Raw genomic sequence first — 16880 nt, forward strand, 5'->3', positions numbered from 1 at the left:
CATTAATACTAACCCAGGGAGGCTTTTCCACACAAATAAAGCACCAGAGGGTTTCATAACAGGCACACAAACTCCTTACAAAGGCACAAGGGAGTTTAGGTAAGCACCAGGAAATTCAAAATAAAGTAAAAGCACCAGGACCCTTCAAAATAAAAAGTATCACAAAGAAGGAAATTGCTTTCTTTAGAAGGAAAATACAGAGCTCACCATGCACTGTTTTGCAAAGTGATGAAAGAACAGTCTAGTCCTTTCTCCTGCAGGCCGTCCCACCCCACTTGGCTCTTCAGCCCTCCTTATAGATGTAGCAGGTTTACTTTGGAATCCAGCATGGATCTGGTGAAGTCTTTTATCTCCCTGAAACTTCCAACAGGAGGCAAGCACACACAAGCCCTCGGAGATTCTTCACAAGCAGGATACCACAGCAGGGCAAAACAATCAGTCCTTTTCCTCCACCACATATAGAAGCAGCATCTGCAGGCCAACCCACCCCTCACACAGAAAAGGCACAGAAAAGGCAACGCTCCTCACACAGCTCTACAGATCTTCTTCTTGGTCGGATCCTCTTGTTTCCTGAAGTAATCTAAAGTCCTGGGGTTTAAGTTCCCATACTTATACCTCATTTTTGTATTGTTCTCTTTGTTAGAGAGTCTCTAAGCTCTGTCCAACCCAGTTCTGTCCTCCCTGGTCCAGCATGACCACAGGGGTTGGAGACAGCTTTGTGCAAAGGAGACACAGCCTATTCAGGTGCTAGCAAAACTCCTCCCAACACTCTAAAAGCATACCAGGTCTATTCAGCCTAGTGATGAGTCACCCAAGGGAGGACACACTTCAACCCCCCTTGTGGATGTCTAGACTGAATGTAACTCCCCAGCTCCTGTCACTCCAAAACCAGACGGTGAATACACAACAGGCAGAGGCACACAGAATGGGAAAAGCAAGAAAATGGCCACTTTCTAAAAGTGGTATTTTCAAACACACAATTTAAAAACCACCTTTACTAAAAGGTGTGTTATTAAATTCTGAATTCAGGGAGCCCAAACTCCATTTCTCTATCTTGTCCCAATGTCCCAAAGTTACAGTTGTAAGATATTACAAGGCAGGGCCTATGTTAGCCCACGGGACAGACAGTCTTTCAATAGTGAAAAACTAAATGCACACTATTTCACTATCAGGGCATACAAAATACACCAGTGCATGCCGTACCTTTCTCAAACACTGCACTCTGCTCATAGGGGTACCCTGGGCATACCTTAGGGGTGCTTTACATGTAAGAAATGGGAAGGTTTTAGCCTGGAAAGTGGTTGCAGTTACCAGGTCAACACGGCAGTTTAAAACTGTGCGTGCAGACACTACAGTGGTAGGTCTGAAACACATTTACAGGGCTACTCATGTGGTGGCACAACCAGTGCTACACGCCCACTAGTAGCATTTGATTTACAGGCCATGGCACTCTCAGTGACTTTTACTAGTAAATCAAATATGCCAGTCATGGATGACCAATCATAATCACAATTTACACAGAGAGCATAAGCCCTTTAGCACTGATCAGCAGTGGTTAAGTGCCCAGAGTACTACAGCCAACAAAAACAGGGTCAGAAAAATAGGAGGCAAAAGGTAAAATGACTGTTGATAACGCAGCCAAAAGGGCCAGGTCTAACAAGGCACCTGGACCTTTCATAGGCATGTGCATGCATGGGGACATGCCTACAAAACTTCACAGCTGCAAAGGCTGCATCAGAGCACCTTTTTTTTATTTCTTCCTTAGCGTGTTGCACAGCATCACTAAAAAACATTAACAGAACGAATAGGCCCCAAAGGCGAAACCTATTGGCTTTGCCAATGCTTCTTCTCGTTACATCTCCTGCCCTGCTCGTCCTCGCTCTCGCCCCCTCAGAAGAATGTTACAAACAAGCCTTATACCTCTACAAGTATCTTCGAAACACGATAGTCTTATTATCTAGCCCTGGTATTTATGCCTTTATTTTAGGGCAAATCGTTCAATACCGTTTTGCTCATCAATATTTTTGTTACGTTATTAACCTTCCAATGCCATGTTTCTAGTTATCTCACAGTACTACTTTGTAATTTTTTGGAAGAGTTAAGGACGCTCATATGTAAAATTAGCAGCCCTTTCCAAAAGTGACTATTGCAAAGTCTGTGCATATTCAGCATCACTTAAGTGCCCCTCTGGCTCCATGTCAGCGAAATACCACGTTTCCAGGACCGTTGTTTCCAGATATATTGGTGAAATCAGTTCATTAGAAAACAATAGTCACTTCTGATAAATGAGGACAAAGACTGGAAGCAGCGCTCTTACGTTCAAGGTGATTTTGCGATCCCCAGCACTGTGTGTCTCACAGTCACAGAGTTTGAGCCCACTCCGCCACATTTGCATAAACCTATTTAGGAATCGAAAGAGCCTTTTTGAATCACATAAGGGATTTTGTGAATCATCCAAATTGCAATTAAGATTGAGCACAAAAGGGCCATTCCTTCGTAATTGTGACTCACAATGAAATGTGCCAAACTGCATTGAACAGTTACCAACATTCCAGAGGAGGTGCCAACCCATCCCCAATGTTGAGGATGTTGCAGTCGAACTGCTTCTTCTTTGAGAATTATGTTGGGCCCCGATCCATACGGAAATGGAAAACATTTTCGTTTTTTCTAGCAACACTGTATTACGTTTTTTGGCATATGCACAGTCGGGGCATACAAAGGGAAACATTTTTTTTATAGACAGCACCAGTTCCTTTAAGGAACATGGGCTGCTTAAAAAACAGTTTCACCTTTTGGAATGCAAACAAATGGCGTTGGGAAGCTATCCCTTGCAGGCCCCCATCTCTTCATTTGAAACCAATCACAGGGATACCCTAACACCCACCTACCCAATTATTATTCCCTTGGTATATCATTCTGTCACCCCATGTGATTGGACATTTTGCGTTGTGGCCGAGATTAGTCAAATCATAAAATGAAAGGCATGAAAGACATCACCCCACTATTTTTCACCTGCCTTTCCGTACATCATATCCATGATGCCCTGATGACACATGGCGAGGAGGCAACCCTAGACATGCAGAATACCAGCGAGGGCATGAAGTGTAAAGTGATGCAACATCAGCATCTTCAAACATTCAGTTTACATTTCACATTTGTAAACATTTAGCTACAAAAGCAATAAACCCCAATTAGATAAGGAAAACTAGTTTGTGGCAACATTTGCTCAAGTGATGTGAACCCTTCTGTTCTTGATACTATGAAGCAATCCACTGAACGTGTCACTGCAGTCCTTTATCTGCTTTTAGGTGATATCTCCGCATAACAGTTCCCATACATTGTTTATTCCCCTGGAATAAAGACCCTATATTGCCTATCTATTCCTTGCCACTTCAGGTTTCTCGACTGCCTGGACTCTGCAAGTGTGAGCCAGGGAGCGGCAAGGTCTCTTCATTCTGTAGATGTAAACATCTTTGGGGGACAGTGAAGAGCCACCACTAGAGTTTAGGTTGCTTTCTCTGCTTGGAGAGAATCTCCCCTCTTGTTGGGTATCCCACCACAACCATGCTCACTAATTCTCACGGTTTCCTTTCAAGCTCACACAAAGACATTCTGGAAGCGTTGCTTTTTAGGCATCGTGAGTATGAACTGTCAAGAAGTTTGCTTACACAGAGTCCTGTCCCACTGGACAAAAGTACAGATTTTGTGGTGATGATTTCTGTGGGAAGACTGCAAAAGGTTCCCATCCACTCTTGCATCCAACAGTACCTTTTACCAGCTCCTTCTGTTCTATGTCCGATAAAGGGATCAGTCTGTGTGTCGTGCAAATCCTTATCGCTTTTCCTTCCATGGGCATTTCACCTTAATATCGACTCCAGAATATTTAGGGCAAAATACTGGGACCAAAATATTGTGAAGGTAACTTTATATATTTATTTATTTGAAAAGTTTTATAGAGCGCTGGCTAGACCCGAAGGTATCAGAAGGTGGCTGTAGGTTTATGACAATATATATCTTCATATGACATTGATGTGGAGTTAATAATAGTAAATCTATACTTACCTTTGTGCACTTATCTTCTCACTATTTTGGTCCTCGATACTTTGGTAGTTCAATATTTCTGTTTTTGATAGTGTGACATACAATTCGTCCTTTGTTGAATTAAGTTATAAATAATTTCTCAAGCTCTTTCATACTCTCATCCCTCCTTGCTACATTTTATTTTAAAGAACTACAAGGAAGTATAATTGGACCACCTGAAACAGAGATTATATCAGAAACCAAGGAAATCAGCTCGCATTGCCCTTTCCTCCGAGAGGTCTGCCCATAAGCTTCATCATCACTATCCCCTAAAGATGGGAGAATGGGAAATGGTCATAGTGATTATGAAAGAGTGAGTAATATGTGCTAAATAAACAGAAGATTCTGTATGAAAAAAAACCTTTGTGAAAACCGCCCAGCCCAGTCTGGATAAGGAAACGGCAGAGGGAGGTGAAGGCTGGCCACAGCTATTCAGATTCACTTAACTGCACCAATGCAAATGTCTAAATATAGAGACCTCTTCTATTTGGTTAATGGGAAGACGCTTAAAATTGCTGATACAGCAAGTTAGTACATCAACTCTGCTTGGCTGCCTTACACCTAATCAGACCTGATTTGGTCTGTCTGTGATTGAATTGGTGAGCCGGTATCAGCGTTCCAGTGCTTGCTGATGACCACTGATAGAAGGTGGTTCTGACCATCTGAGCCGCCCAAATTTTTCGCTTTTTGAACACCTAATTGCTGAGCTTTTACTGTGGGAGAGCCTCATAAGTTTGGACTCCCCCCCCAGTAAACTCATGATGAAAGAAACTGCATGTGGATTTTACCGGTATCCCCCTGGCTTGACTAGGCCAGTGCGCTGCAGCTGGAGTAAGGGGTACCGGGCTGGTTACATGCAGACACGTGTGTACATGCGTGTGCACAAGTGTAAGGGCGTGCACAGCCCAGGAGCAGCTACAAAGTGAATGGTGTGGCAGGACTTATGCAGAACTGGGTGGTGACATGGAATAGGCTTTCTACACTGGGAAGTAACACTTGAGGGAAAGTCAGTGTGCTTTACTGTTTATTCCATTATTCTCCTATAAGGATGAGGAGCACATGGGCTAGTTTTACTTTCCTGGGGCCTACAAATTCCAGACATGCACCAAAGTCCACTGTAATTTATGTGAGAAGAAGTATTCTGCAGAGTCCAAAGTCATATTTGTACTGCTTTTGGGTCATCCAGAAATGTCATATTTCTCTGAGTCAGCTCATAACCAGGGCCTGGATGGGGCTGACCCTGCCAGGCTGAATTAATGACCTTCCTCTCCAAGCTGTAGCCTCAGAGGTCCAGCCCTGCACAAAAAGCATTCCAAGGGCGAGGGCCTCACCTCCAAGAAGAGAAGATGGGTGGAGCTACAGGTTCATCCATCAGCAGCTGACACCTGGTACCAGACACCAAGCTGCTCTGGAGAGAAGGCAGCGAGGGGGGAAGGGGCTCTCAGAGACCATGTGGCATGAAACCCCTGGACAATGCCATTTTGAACAAACCTAGAGGCCTGAGCAGGAAGGAGGGAGCAGGGGCAGAGAAGTGATGTGTCGCTGTGTGATAGGGCAAACAGACACTTCCTGCCAGCCCCCTCCAAATTCTTTTAAAAGGTCTTGCACAGGAAGAGGAGCTCCCTCTGGGGTGTGGTATGCTGAGGATGACTACTGGTGCTGGAGCCTGGCACCATGGGCAGCTGGAAGGAAGAACCCCCTGACTGTCCCAGGATGTAGAATTGCACCAGGAAGGGAGTCCATGACCAGTGAGCAGACGCCTGGGCCTCTGCGCAAGGAGAAGAGAGGAGAGCCAGGAGGAAGGCTGGCGCAGGGAGCCAGTGAAGACAGCTCCCTGCTGAGTTCAACCTCCTTGAGACCGGGAGAGCGAAGGAAAGTGCTCCCAGTGGCTGGGGCTGGCCACCAGGAGCAAGAAGAGGCTACAATGAGGAAGATCAGCCACCTGGGGACCGAGATACGCCCCCCAGAAGGTAGGCGACCTTTGACCTCTGTGAGGACCGACCACGAAGCACGTGGGGCTCCGCCGCCGGTCTCCAATATGCCCCCGGGGTAGGTCAGGTCCCGGGGGCTGCCCCTGAAAGAAGTAAAGCCGGGGAGCACCGTCGCACTCCCCGTGAAAATGCCACCAGCCCTCCCTGGCTCCTGATGTCATCGAGGGAGAGGGGGCGCCGATGCATCCCCCTTGAAGAGAGGTCGGGGCCCGGGAACCCCAACTCCGGGCCCTGGTGATGACGCTGAGAAGGAGGGGGCGTGCTGTCCCGCAACCCCCCTCGCGCGTGAAGAAAAGCCGGGGAGCGCTGTTGCAAAGGCCCTTAAGTGGCCCAGGGCCCCAACTCTGGGCCCCGAAGCAGGAAACAAGTTGGGGAGCGCCATCGCGCTCCCCGCAAAGATGCCTGGGGGGCTCAGGATCCCAACTCCGGGCCCCGAAGAACGAAGCCAAGCCGGGGGGCGCCGTCTTGCCCCCAGTGAAGATGGCCCAGGGGCCTGGGACTCCATCCCCGGGCCCCGAAGAGAAGGAGAAGGCCGGGGAAGTGCCGCCACAGAAGACTAGAAGAGAGCGAGGGGCCTAGAAGAGAGCAGCAGGGGGTGGGCTTCTTGAGCTGTCTCACTCACCTGGGGGTCCGGGTGGGACCGGACCCTCCAACTCAGTGAAGATGCGGCATGAGGCCGAGGAAGCAGGCAGCACGGCTCTCCCCGACACAGCAGGAGAGCCGCTGGTCTAATATGAACGAGGCTGGTGGAAGTACCCCATAATGCTTTGCAGGTCCGGGCGGCCTGCAGGAAAATGTCTGTTTGTTTTGCTGCATGTGGTGGCCCCAGGAAAACGGGGTCTCCACGAAAGGTGTACCAAGGTGCAGGGGGAGCTGCAGGAGCAAGGCAGTCCCCCCCAGCACGAAGAGGAGAGTTTCCCCCTAAGTTTCTGGAGACCTACAAAGAATAACCCCTCAAGGGCTCAGCCAGGCGTCATCAGCATCCCCATAACTGGAACTTTTGTTCTGCAGCTGGGGGTGCCTTAGGGACTGCCTCAAGGTGTGAAGGGCATCCCCTGGAGGTGAAAAGGTGTAATTGCACCACAGATGCATTTAACTGTGTTATTTCTTTTAGATGGACGGTAAGTCACACATGTAATGTGAAGTACCTGTGTAAGGTGGAGTCATAAGCAAAGTGGGGTTATGTTGCCAGCCATTCCTGCTAGGGTGTCTGGCTGTAAATGCTTAATCCTGTGATTTTACCTGTGATACCTTTTAGAGGCTGTGATTACAATGCCTTCCAACTGTTACCAACTATGATAAGTATCTCATTTAAAGTGATGTCTAAACATGTATTCTTGCTGCTGTGTTAGGTGAAGAACAACTCAGACTGTTAGCCCCTAAGATGTTCATGTGTATACTGTATGGCCAGTATGAGATGCTCAGTCAGGGTTATGTGTCACCAGGGCAGGTGTGCCTTTTTTAAATGCTTGTTGAGATAATGGGGTGGGTCGCCACTGGGATGGTGCCAGTGCGTAGGGCCCTCGCTCCAGGTTATGTTCAACTAGCTGCATTAGGGGGCAAGATGATGTGCATACATGGGAGTGGTGGTACTAAACCCCACCACCCCTGCGGGAGGGGTGGATATGTTATGCAATGTCACAAAGTAATTCCATTAGCTTATGTATATTTGTAAATTGGTGTATAGTATTAAGTAGTGTGTGTGTTTAATAAATGTACTCTTACTTTTATAAAGCAAAGTACAGACTGGACAATCAATTATTGAGTGTTATTTCTGTGCACCTGTAATGGCGATTACTAGCCCACACCACCTCCCTTGAGTAAGCCTTAGACTGCTCTGCAACGCTACCCTCTGAGAGTCAGGCGCTACACTAAGGTGTTTGGTTTCCAGGATAATGTGACATGTTATTTGTGCAGGCCTCACAGATACTGCCTCGTTTTCCAACAACCACTGTTAGATGATGCATGCTATTGCTCATTTTTTCCTCTCTTTTCCTTCCTTAATTTGTACCAACCCAGGTTTTGTAAGGCACTATTGATTCAGGCATTCATTCTTAGTCCTGATGATGACGCATTAACCACATGGATCGAAACGCCGTCGACACTTTGAAACACCTTATACGTGAAAAATTTTGTATTTGAAAAAATGTAAAGGTGTACGCTGTGATTTGTTTAAAAAACTGCGATACTTCTGTAACAAACTAAAACCTTTGCCGGTGCTCCCTTTTTGTGTTGTGTATTGTACTGGTTTAGTTGGATACAGGCTTGTGTCCCACTTTATGTATTTGTGTGTGCAAAACATTCTGTGATATTATTTAAAAAGTAAATAATTGACCTCTGTCCGGCTGGACAAGTCCAACCAATATAGTACCGATTGCGGCTATATTTATTCGTTGCTCCATCATTTTCATCCCTAGGGACCACTGTTGTCTACAATATTTTCCAATTGACCATCACTCTCTCTTCATGTACTCTGCCTGATTACTTCCTACTTAATTCATGGGATTGCTAGATCTTCTTTCAAACAGGAGGAAGAGTTAGGGGCTGAGTCCTCCATTTCCCTTGGTCCGAATTACTTAGCCATGCACACCTGAGATTTGCTTAGACGGCAAATCCCTTCATTTACGGGACCAAACCTACAATCCTGTGCCACAGATTGGGAATTTGCATTTATAAATGGGTTTTCCTACAGGGAAAATCCTGGCAGTATGGTGTATCTTCTGTGAGAACAAATCTGCCCACATTGCCGGATTGGTGTGTGAAGGTGGGGACACCCACAAAGGGCAATAAACTCCCCTTCAAGAAACTCGGGTTGACCTGTTTAAAAACTAACAGGTTTTTCACTTTTTGGGATCCATGGATGCATGTCTGTTATCAAAGTGGCACTTAAACTTCAGTATAAATGAATAGCTGACATATTGTATATCAACTGTCAAGAGTGAATAACGTTTTCCCAGTTACAAATATATACAATGTTAATGTAGAAAATACAATGTTATCCCCATAGCTTTATACAATGTATCGGTGACTTAGAAAATCATGAAAGCAAGCATTAATTGCGAGATATGGTGGTTCATGTGTCCAAGAATTATTTTGATCCTGAAAGCTCCAATGTTCTATCAGTGGCAGCTGATGATTTTCTGTTTGTCTGTTGGGTGCGGTTTGTCACACATTTTCCAACAGGTGTTAGAAAAAGGAAAAACAAGGAGAAATAAAGGTACTTCTCCTTGTTGCACCTCACTTACTCCTCCCTTGGAGAGGCGCAGGAATTTTGACGCATTCACAGGTTTACAAAACCTTGTAAATCTGGGAATGTGTCAGGTTCCATGAATGTTGTGTGGGAGCACCCACAGCAACACCCAGGGAACGCCCCTTTCACGCAGAGTAATGCGTGAAAGGGGGGCATACTTACTAGGCCATGAAAAGCGACAAAGGGTGGCTTTATGTGGCCTTGTAAATATGGACAGGCACACTTCGAAAAAGTGAGGCACCGGCGGTGCAATAGGGTTGTAAATAAGCCCCTAGTAGTGTGCTAGAAATTCAGTTCCAGGTGGAAGGAGGCGAGAACAAAAGTACAAGTGACTTTTTCACGAGCAAAGAGTTTGTGAAGAAGGAGCAACAAGTTGGGACTGAAGGCACTACACCGTGAGACTAGGATTCTGTTTTTATTGTAATTGAAATTGTAAATGAATTTGATGGCAAACAGAGCACTCCTGACATCTGTTAAATACTGAGACAGATCCAATCTGCAACCGCATGTTTATTCCATCCCCTACAGCCGGGGACAATATAAAACGCACTGGCATACTTTTCCTTATAATAAAATCTATTTATTATTAAGTTTAATGTCACTGTAGAAACACTGTGCTGGTTTGGAAAAAAAAAACTGCTTTGACGCACACTGTAAACGTCCTTTTGTTTCTTGGCTTTAGGCACCACGGCGCTGTATCTGTTCCTCCTCATGCACCCTTCCATCGCCAGCAACGTCCCCAGCCCAAGGACCTTTGAAGAGGTGCAGTTCTTCAACGGAAACAACTACCACAAGGGAATCGACTGGTAAGAAGAAAAACAGAAAGATGCCTGCGCCATTAGCACATCCCAAACCTCGGCAGAGCAATTACAGATGTGCTCATGACATTCACATAATTGCCTGAAGGGATTTTTTGCACTCAAATCCGTCCTTCACAATGAATGGGAAATTAATCCGCTTTCACGGGCCTCTCGATCGTGCACCCCCCATGCGTGGTCCCGCGCATCAAAATAATGTCAGGACTTTGCTAATAATGTTCATTGTTCTGTCAGAAGCTTTCGGTGTTTTTGCCCGCTTTATTACTCTTTTAAGCTCTGGAAAAATCCTGCGATGGCTCATGTTCAAAACCTGCCCGCTGGCTCGAAGCGTAACATTTATCCAAGAGCTTCCCAGTAGAGCAATGTTACAGTGTGAATGATTCCCGCGCAGAGCGCGCGGCACAAGCTGCGCCACGGTACTTTTTTGATGACGGGAGAACATCTGCGTTTCCATCGAGGACTGCACGAGATGCCAACATGTGCGCGTGCAGCGTGCCAAGGGGCGCGCACCTGTGAGGCGTATGGGAAGTTGCCGCCAAGCCGTTTTTGGAGAACGTCACCATTGCTGCTCAGCTATGAGGTGATCTGAAAAGTTTATTAGGTGTAGGGCTACTGTGAGGATTTGCAGTGGTTTGGACAAAAAATCAGTTTTGTGTTCCTTGGTTTCTTGTGTGGCTATAATTGATGGTTCTAGTGGCTAGATAGGCCCTGTGCCCGCCCCCCCCCCCCCCATTCTCGCCCCCAGCTGATTCTGGCCGCTGAAAATCACCTTGTCTTTGAATAAACCCTGCTTGTTGCACTGCTATCTAGGCTACTCCAGTGCATGAGCTGCTGGCAAACACCCAATAAAAAAGTATCTATAAATAAGTTGTGGACATCGATGGACGTCACTAAGTGAGGGAAGATTGCTAGTTTCTTTTTAGTAGGCCTGGGCGGCAAATTCCGTTCCGTTCGCGGAATTTGGGCAATTTCGCGTTCAGCGGAGAACGCAAAATTGCCCAAAAATTCCGCTTTCCGCGACTTCGCGAAATTTTTGCTTGTTCGCGTTCTCAAAATGCGTGTTCGCGAGATATTTCCCTCCGAGCACGCAAACAGCGATTGTGAACAGGAAAAAAGCATCGCGAACAAGCAATTCCGCTTGTTCGCGGAATTTCTGCGTGTTCGCGGAGATTTTTTACCGTTTCGCGGAGATTTGCGTAACGCGATTACGCAAATTCCGCCCACCCCTACTTTTTAGCAGAATACAGGGCAGCAAGCAAAGTTGTTGCACTGCTCTGTACAAGGGGTAGAAAGCATTGCAGAGCCATATCTAATGTCATATGGCGCTGCTGCTCTGTTCCCCAGCACCGGTGCTTCCTACTGCCACGCACACTTCTTTGCATCATAATGCACGGACTAACTTTAAAATATTCCTCACACTGGATGTGTGATATTTGGTGCAGCACACATCCAATTTGTGAAAAGTTAGGAGAAATGAAAACATTACTCCTTGTTAATGTGTGCCTCAAGAGACATTTGTTTTTTGTCGAAATGCCCTGTCTATCAATTTTAGGGTTTTGCCTCCAAAATCATGGGTGGTAGTCTGGGAACACCTATTAATCACCCACGGGACAACCCTTCATGCAAAGTAATGCAAAGGAGAGCAAAGTGCAATTTGCGTTAATTTTAGGGCTACTTTCCAGCACAAAAAAAAATATTTTGCTTGGAAAGTAAATATTTAATCAAGACTTTAAACAGGTTTGCATCACTTTGCGTGACTTTGCACCAGCGCAAAGGCACAGATAAACTAATGCAGCCCTGACACAAAATGCATGTCTGGATTTACTAAGCCACGCAAAGGCTAATTTGCATGGCTTTGCTTTTTGACTTAAAAAAAAAAAAGTTACGCAAGGCAGCACATGGTATTACATTGAGTTACTTTGCGTCTGGGAGGCGTTCCATGGGTGGAGCAAGGACGTTCCTGTGCATCCGCCCATGGATTTTGATACAATCCAGATTTACATCAGGCAGTAAACCTGGGTGTCCACGAAAATGGTGCACTTATCCAAGACTGGAGTAGCAAGGAGAAATATCTTCATTTCTCCTTGATACGTCCTCTTTCTATGTATGCTGCATTCTGCAGCACATGTAGAAAGCGGAATAAGCCTCTAAGTATTGTTTCCTTTCTGCACAAAAACAATCCTGCTGGTAACATAGGCACCAGTTCACTGCCTGAAGTGCACCAGCACTAGTCCTTAATTTGAGCCCGTTTTTGTTGGAGGGAGTCACCAGCTCTCATTTTTGGGAACATCAGCCATTTAGTGAAACACAAGAAGAAAAAAAACACAAAGCAGAAAGACGCAGGAAGAGGAAGAAGTGAAAACAGTGGAATAGGGAGAAAGCAGGAGTCCACACACGTGAGATAAACGGGCAGTGGGTATTTGGTAGTGAGTTAAATGGCATGAAGTGGACTTAAGAGTGCTCAGCCTTGGTATTTGGCAAGCCAACATTTAATTGCAACAGCCGAGGGATTTTAGGCACCGGCACTCATTCTTTTACAAATTAAGCACTAACTAGTGCTATGAGACAGCAAAGTTTGCCATATGTTAGTAGATATGCCATATTTCGGCTCGATCCCTTTTACGCAACACAGCGTAGCAAGTTGCCTTGCTGTGTTACATAAAAGGTTAGTAAATCTAGCCCCTAGTGTTAATAAATCTACCCTGTGGTGTTTCTGCATTCCATATAGACACTTATGTGTCCTACGGGGAGGAAGATCTTTCAAAAGGGACAGTCACTAATACATAGCATGAAAACAACAATGCAAGACCGATCTCACTTATGGGTTGATGGTGTGCTAGAGCTGCAAAACCTTTAACCTCCAGACCTGTTATCAGTAAGCCAGTCCGAAAAATGTGTATATATTCCAGGCCAGTAAGACATGGTAGTCATGTTGGCACTATAGGCCTTATTTAGAGTTTGGCGATGGGGATACTCTGTCAAAAAGTGTCCAGTATATCGTCTCCCATGTTGAAAGGCTTTAAGCTATAGACTATAATGCACTAGTAATAGGATGGAAGGGGCAACTATATGTCGATACAACGCAAAGCAAAACAACGCATGCTTTTACAACGATGTTTTTAGTTCGCAAGTACCATTACAACGCTATTTATTAGTAGGCATACCATTAGTTCGCAAGTGTATTGAAATGCATTTAAAATGACATTACAATGGATCCAAATGCCCGCATACTTTTACAACGCATTTTTTTAATTAAACCCCCCCAACACTATGCTAAATCCTTAATCCAAATATATTACCCTACACAACACAAACCCCACAACACTACCCTAAACCCTCTAACACTACCCCCAGCACGACCCTCCCCCTCCCCCTCCCCCAGTCCGGTCCCTACACTCTAACACTACCGTGCCCGACCCCGACACTACGCTAAACTCTAAAACACTACCCTACACTACACAAACACCACAACACTACCCTAAACCCTAAAACACTACCCCCACACAACCATCCCTACCGCAGTTTGATCCCTACACTCAAACACTACCCTGCACGACCCCCGACACTACCCTAAACCCTAAAACACTACCCTACACTACACAAACACCTCAACACTACACTAAACCCTAGAAACACTACACCTAGCATGACCCTCCCCCTTCCCCCAGTCCGGTCCCTACATTCAAACACTACACTGCACGACCCCCGACACTACCCTAAATCCTAAAACACTACCCTTCACTACACAAACACCACAACACTATCCTAAACCCTAAAACACTACCCCTAGCACGACCTTCCCCTACCCCAGTTCGGTCCCTACACTCAAACACTACCCTGCAGAACCCCCCTACACTACCCTAAACCCTAAACCACTACCCTACACTACACAAACACCACAACACTACCCTAAACCCTAAAACACTACCCCCAGCACAACCCTCCCCCTTCCCCCAGTCCGGTCCCTACACTCTAACACTAGCCTGCACGACCCCCCGACACAACCCTAAACCCTAAAACACTACACAAACACCACAACACTACCCTAAACCCTAAAACACTCCCCCCCGCACGACCTCCAGTCCGGCCCCTACACTCTAAAACTACCCTGCACGACCACCTCAACACTCCCCTACACCCAAATACACAACCCTACACTACATAAACACCAAAACACTACCCTAAATCATAAAACACTACCCCAGCACGACCCTCCCCCTACCCCCAGTCCAGTCCCTACACTCTAACACTACCCTGCACTACACCCCCAGCATTACCTTAAATCCTAAAAAACAACCCTACACTACACACACATTACAACACTACTTCCACACTACCCTAAATCCTTAAAGAGTAATTCCCACCCCTGGCCCAATCCCTCTTACCTCTCTCTCCTCATGATTCCTCTCTCCTGGTTCAGGCGTCAACTGAGGGGCAGTGACAGTTGTTGTGAGGAAACGGAACAGCCTCAGTTTCCTCACAACGATGTGGATAGCCATTACATCGCATGCGTTGTAAAAGCGCATGCGATGTAATGGTAGACGTAGTAAAGGCTGCACGTTGTTACATCGCATGCATTGTAACGCATGCGATGTAATGACTTGCGTAGTAACAGCCTCGTTGTAATGGCTGTTTACCGGAAGGGACATTCACCATGTTGGTGATGGAGTAATCTGTCCGCCAAACTCAAAATAAAATGCTATGTCTATGAACTTTTCTATAGAGCTAATATTCCTCTACTTTAAAATGTATAAGATAATTCATTTCATGAATCATATAACCAACTAGGAACTCATCCTTTAGATAAATGCAGTTTTACAGAAATTGCAAATTAATTCAATTTAGGTTTAAAACTAGTGCAACATCAGTCTATCAACTGCTGTCGGCATACAATCTATTGAGCAAGCTGTTTGTATCCTCTTGCTATGTAAATCAGCAGTGGGGATCGCTGCCTCATCAGGCTTCATGTGAGAGACAACAGGCATCACGTGATGTTGCAGTGCACCTGTGCTCCTCCTTAATCCTGGACGGCTGCTACCACCTCCTGCTCACATGCTTTGCCTTCTGCAAGTAGGAATAATTATGCTTCTCACAGACAGCATCCTTCCATTTTTTCTGTGGTCCCTATGCACCCACACACAAGTGAACAAACCTGTAGCTATTGAGCAACTTCCAGCACCACAGATGCAGGGGAGAAGGCAGAGCAATAGGAAGACATGAAAAGAAGGAAAGGGTTTATGCTGCTGCATTTATTTAACTTAGTTCTACTCTTATAACATATAGTCAGTCTTCTTAAGTCTTGATCTACAGACAGCATCTGCCATTTTTTGTCGAAGACTTGTCGACAGTGCAGTACACATTGAGTGAGCTTTGGGTCAGCCCCTTTCTCTTGATTGAGTGGCTTTCTTCTTTCAGTTCCGTGTTCTTTGCGTTATTGCTCTGCTCTCTATTCTTGTATTTGTCCCACCCTTATAGCTTTTCTTCTTTACCATGTTTCTGATAGGTTGACTTGTATCCTTCCACTGCTAACTTGAAGTATCTACTTTTTATTTGTGTCGGTTACGCTTTCCTGGCCCTCTTCTCCTTTACCACATTTTTTTTAAATCTATTTATTTATTTTACTTTTTAATGCAAAGTCCTGAAAGCCGCATACTGTTACCAGTTTGTTCGCTTTTTTCACCCCTCAACCACCTGTGTTTTCTACCCAACTCCGCTTCTGTATTTCAAAATAATTTTTCCACAGACCTAACAGTTTTACACTGATATAATTTTTCCCACTTATATTCCTCTGTGTAGCAGCTACACAAACAATTTTTAGGTCTCGCCTGAGCCAGCGCTTTAGCGCTGCGCTGGCGAGAGTTTTAGTAAGCGGGTTTTGGAAGTGCAAACTAGTGGCTTTTCAGGCCTCCAGCTTACGTTTGCGATGTCGTGCACGCTCACAGCTGCTATCCTTTCTAGCATCCCTCGCATGGCAGGCTTTCCTCCCCCTCTCTCACCCGCTCCTCCCCCTCCCTTACTGCCTGACAACAGCCTGCGTGATCACTTTCGCGGCCGCTTTGATGTTCTCAGTGAACCACGCGGCCACTGAGAACATCAAAGCGGCCGCGAAAGTGCACACCATTTGCCAGCCTGCAGGACGGCCACTTGGTGCTTTTCAGAAGGGGGTGAAAAATTACAATTATGGATGTGCAAAGGGTTATTTCGGCCAAAAACTTTTGAAAAACTCACAGTTTTCACACTTAACGTACTTCGAGACTTCCCCTGGTTCACGTCACTGTCTGAATTGTTTTTCTCCCAACAGTGAGGTCATTTTCATGCTACCAGCGCCCACCCGAGCCAAACACGCGGTGTGATTCACGCTTATTGCTTTTTACCATCCTAATTTAATAGGCTGGGAATTACATAAATCCTGTTTTCTGCATAGTAAATCTTTTACGTGTTCAACAAGGGCGCATGCGACCTACATTGTAGTAAAACTAATATTTATTCACAGTTCTCCTGAAGCAAAGCAGCTTAGCAAACTACCCAAAGCTGAAAAGTGTTATTTCGACCTATGCGAAGGTTTTTAACAACAAAAATACGAAGCATCTTCCTAGACCCGAAATTCTAATTCTAATGGCGTAATTGGGTGAAATCCATCATTATGTACATTCATGAGCTTTAAACATTTTAAAATGCCCTTCAATTAACCTGCTGGCGAAGTTCGCCAGGTTTTCTGGGAAAAATTCTCCTTCACACAGG

At 45.6% G+C, this 16880-nt stretch overlaps 1 protein-coding gene across 1 annotated transcript in view; it reads left to right on the plus strand.

Moving 5' to 3' along the window:
• LOC146862311 (N-heparan sulfate sulfotransferase 4) overlaps window positions 1-16880 on the plus strand; it is a 1181511-nt gene that overhangs the window by 1039072 nt on the left and 125559 nt on the right. The window contains exon 9 of the mRNA XM_085643256.1: window positions 10004-10127. Coding sequence (XP_085499382.1) covers window positions 10004-10127 — 124 coding nt within the window. The remainder of the gene's footprint in view (window positions 1-10003; window positions 10128-16880) is intronic.

The sequence above is a fragment of the Triturus cristatus genome, chromosome 2_2 (assembly GCF_964204655.1).
Source record: "Triturus cristatus chromosome 2_2, aTriCri1.1, whole genome shotgun sequence".
Taxonomy (NCBI): Eukaryota; Metazoa; Chordata; class Amphibia; order Caudata; family Salamandridae; genus Triturus; species Triturus cristatus.